This window comes from Cotesia glomerata, linkage group LG10, assembly GCF_020080835.1.
Source record: "Cotesia glomerata isolate CgM1 linkage group LG10, MPM_Cglom_v2.3, whole genome shotgun sequence".
NCBI lineage: Eukaryota > Metazoa > Arthropoda > Insecta > Hymenoptera > Braconidae > Cotesia > Cotesia glomerata.
This window is the reverse complement of record NC_058167.1, coordinates 5,766,876-5,771,109: the sequence shown is the minus strand read 5'-3', so window position 1 is coordinate 5,771,109 and position 4,234 is coordinate 5,766,876. Positions and strand designations below refer to the sequence as shown.

The following is a 4,234-nucleotide window of genomic DNA, read 5'->3' as shown; positions in this document are numbered from 1 at the left end:
GAGGCTTGTTACACTCCCCTTACTTGCAGCGAAAGAAAAATACGCAAACTTAATGCTTATGACTAGTGTTATGGAGAAATGTTTATTGGATTTTTCGTTTTATCTTTATAACACATTTATTGTTCAGACTACATGGTTTAGTATAAAAATAATCATACATTTTCGTATTTATTAGTTGAGTTGTATATACACATAACCCTAATACTCTTTTTTTTTTTAAACTTGTAGCATCACTTCCTTTATTAAAAGCATATAAAATAGTAGAATTACCAAAAAAAAATAAAAAAATACAAGCAGTAATATAAATAATAATACTAAAAATAAACATAATACGATAGTAGCATTGGTATATTAAAACTGTAAAATCTTCTCCCCTGTGATTGGACTCACTTCACTCCGGTGGTGGAACCGTTTGACTCTCTCGGAGATGCAATGCTAAATAGCTGCTTGGGTACTAAGTGGTAGACGTGGGTATCTGATCAACCTCCATGAGTTTGATTACTGATGGTATTTTCTTCGAGGTCTCAGTACGGATCACTCGGCCTCCTCTTTCCTCGACCTGGTACATCTTTCCGTCTTCTCCTTGCTCTAAATATCTCTTCTTTTTACACTTTTTGTAGTGCTGTCTTGGTCGTAGGGTCAGGGTTGGACCCAATGGAACTTCGGGTCTTGGATTTGGTGGAGCCGACTGGAGTTGCTGAATTGGAGTAGGTATGTACTCAAGAGTTGACGTACTGGGCTGACTCGTGGATTGCTGCGGAGTCTTAATTGGATGTGAAGGCGGGACTTGGACTGGCTCTGGTGCAATTTCTTCGGATGTCGAAGTAGCGGGAACGATCATCGTGATTTTGGTTTTCACTTGCTCCTTGACTGATCGAATTGCTAAACGTCGTACTTCCCTTGGCGCTATTGGGATGTCCAAGACCTTCGTAGTCCTACCTGAAGCTGGTGCTGACTGTTTTAAAAAAACAGCTGGTCTCCTGGATTTAGGTTTAACGGTCGGTTGCTCCGCTTGCCAACCTCCTCGATGATGATGATCAATAGTTGGTGGCACTGCTGATTTCTTGCTTGCGGGAGCCGGTTTTTTCGGCGGAACAACCACGTCATCGAGATCCATGTTGAGGGTGTCCTCGAGACGCTTCCTCTTTATTGCCCGTTCTCGGATGAGGGCCAATCTTTCCTCGGGAGTTGTCGGTGTCTTTGCTGGACCCTCCTCTATTTCTTTCTCTTTCTTCTTCTCTTTGCTTTTGACTCTAACTCTTCTTTTAGCTTTCGAGGCCTTAATCCTCGCTTGGACTTTTCCTGTCAGCTGTTCAACGTTCATTTTTCCCTCTACCCCTAGTACCGTCTGCAAGCTATTGATGACGTCTTCAAAACTTTCCTCCTTCATTGACTGCTTGTAGTACTACAATTTTATATATACCAACGCAAAAATTTAAAATGCACACAAATAATATAAAAATAATCAACATAATCGATAATATAATACAATGATAAATATTTTAATAATTGATGACAATTGCATCTTGGTGTTAATAGAATGAATCGAAAATAATGACTGGGGTTTCATTTTGATTAAATGGCTTAAGATCTTTAACATGTACCACGTGTGTTTCTGTGTCACGTCTTACCTCAAAAACATTTGGACTAATGAGCTTTGTTACCGTATACCCACCGGAATATTTCTCAGCGAGTTTACCCGAAAAGTGATCTATGGCTGACGATAAGTGGTGCTCACGCCGAGCCACTAAGTCGCCAATTTTGGGATACCAATCAATGTGTCTATCATTATAATGCTGACTCTGTTTAGTAAAAGCCTTAGCTAAATTGAGACGAACCAGATCCATTGCTTCCTTTAAAATTTGTAAACTATCTAAGTGATTATAATCCTCGACTACTTGACCACCTTCGCAAGTCGCGCGCAGGGTGTTTGGAGGAAGTATCTCTCGACCATAGTTTAAATAAGCAGGAGTGAATTGGGTCGATTCGTGTTTTGATGTGTTAATAGCAAAATTTAATTCGGGTAAGTACTTATCCCATGACCTTTGCGATTTTTTAATGAATTGGGCTATCATCGTACCGATGACTTTATTCATCCGCTCGACCGGGTTACATTGTGGGGAATACGGAGGGGTTCTCATATGTTCGATTCCGTATTCTTTTAATAACGAGGTAAACTCTTTGCTTATAAACTGACTACCATTATCAGAGATTACCACGCGTACACTTCCAAATCGAAGGAGTACTCTCTCTTTTAATATTCGTACGATCGCTTCAGCTTTAGCCTGTCGTAGGGGTTGGATCTCAACCCATTTAGTGAATTTGTCTTGTATTACCAATACATAGCATATCCCATTCGACGACCGTGGTTTGGGACCTATTAAATCGATGGACACGACCTCCCATGGTCGAGTCGCATTTACCGTACCCATTTTACCCGGTGTCGGATGATGTTGTGGTTTAAATTCTTGACAATTCTTGCAATTTCTGACATAACGAGCTATGTCCTGGTGCATTCGAGGCCAATAGTAGTTTCGCGCTATTCGTGTAATCGTCTTGGTCACACCTAAGTGACCAGCGGTTGGTTCATCGTGATTTTCCTTTATCACCTGGGTTCTCTTGCTTTCGGGCACACACAGTTTCCATGCGTCACTTCGCTCAGAGTAATTTAGACTGTGGTGCACATGCCTATATAAATTGTCGTTCTTTATACAGAACCCAGGATATAAGTGCGGGTATTTCATCACCCCTTCTTTCACGCGATTATACCACTTATCGTTTACTTCCACGCTCGCGACTACTATTGTCTCTTGAAGATTCGCGTCATTATCATCCTCTTGTTTTTCATTACTTCTTGATAATGCGTCCGCGACTTTATTCAATTTGCCTCGTCGATAGACTACCTCGTAATCAAACTGTTGGAGATATAGGCTCCATCTAGCTACACGACCGGCGGGACTTTCGAGTGTTTATAGCCACTTAAGTGATTGGTGATCTGTTATTACTTTGAATGTATAGCCTTCGCGGTAAGGCCTCATCTTTTGAATACCCCATACCACCGCTAAACACTCCTTCTCGGTCACCGTGTAGTTGATTTCGCTTTTATTTAATGATCTGCTTGCATACGCAATGACATGCTCTTCACCATTCGTCTCTTGGGTTAGTACTGCACCGAGTCCTTCTCGGCTCGCGTCAGTCTGTAGGGTGAAAGGTTTTTCAAAATCTGGGGACATTAACACCGGTGCTGTCTTGAGTTTCTCCTTCAGAGTGTCAAATGCATCTTGCTCCTTCTCACCCCACTTCCAAATTTTCTTTTTCTGTGTGAGAGCAGTCAAAGGTTTGGTTAATTCCGCACAATTTGGTATGAATCGCCTATACCACGAGACCATACCAACAAACTGTCGTACTTCTTTGATATTTTTCGGAGTTTTTACGTCGTCTATCACTTTGACCTTTTCTGGGTCAGTTCTGATACCCTTCCCATCTACCACATGTCCTAAATAAACGAGTCGCGATTCCAAAAATTTACTTTTTTCGGTATTAATTTTCAATTTTGCATCCCGAAGTCTTTTTAATACCTCGCGTAATACTTCCATGTGCTCGTCTAATGTCCGACCGATCACGATAATGTCATCTAGGTATACGAATACGAACGGTTCTAATTCGGGGCCAATGATACTGTTTATCGTTCTCTGGAAGGTCGCTGGAGCGGAATGTAATCCGAAAGGCATAACTTTAAATTGAAAGAGTCCTCTACCAGGGACTGCGAATGCTGTTATCGGTTTGCTTTCTTCGCTTAATGGTATTTGCCAATAACCACTTTCGAGATCAATTGACGAAATGAATTTCGCATTTCTTAATTTGTCTAAAGTCGCGTTTACTTGAGGTAGAGGGTACGCGTCTTTCTCGGATATCTCATTGATTTTTCTGAAATCAATGCAGAATCGATATTTCTTATTCTTCTTTCGCACTAATACTATTGGCGAGGTCCAAGGGCTACTCGACGGTTCAATGATGTCTTTTTCAATCATCTCATTGACCTCCTCGTCAATAATTTTTTGCATCGCGGGATTTTTTGGTGAGTATCGAAATTTGATTGGCTCGATTCCGGGTTTTACTTTTATTACGTGCTCAGTTAGTGTGATGGGTCCTTTAATTTCTGCGTTGAGTAACAATTCTTTCTCGATTTCCATTTTCGTTTTTGTTACTGCGTCTACGACCGTACACATACTGA

At 41.0% G+C, this 4,234-nt stretch overlaps 1 protein-coding gene across 1 annotated transcript; it reads right to left on the bottom strand.

Annotated features, from left to right (window-relative positions):
* Positions 1 to 454: 454 nt before the first annotated feature.
* Positions 455 to 2,744, bottom strand: LOC123273381 (uncharacterized protein K02A2.6-like). The gene is made up of 2 exons (XM_044740782.1): positions 1,632 to 2,744; positions 455 to 1,405 (listed from the first exon to the last, which is right to left on the bottom strand). The coding sequence occupies exons 1-2, from the start codon at positions 2,742 to 2,744 to the stop codon at positions 455 to 457; spliced, it is 2,064 nt and encodes a 687-aa protein (XP_044596717.1).
* Between the last annotated feature and the right edge of the window lie 1,490 nt (positions 2,745 to 4,234).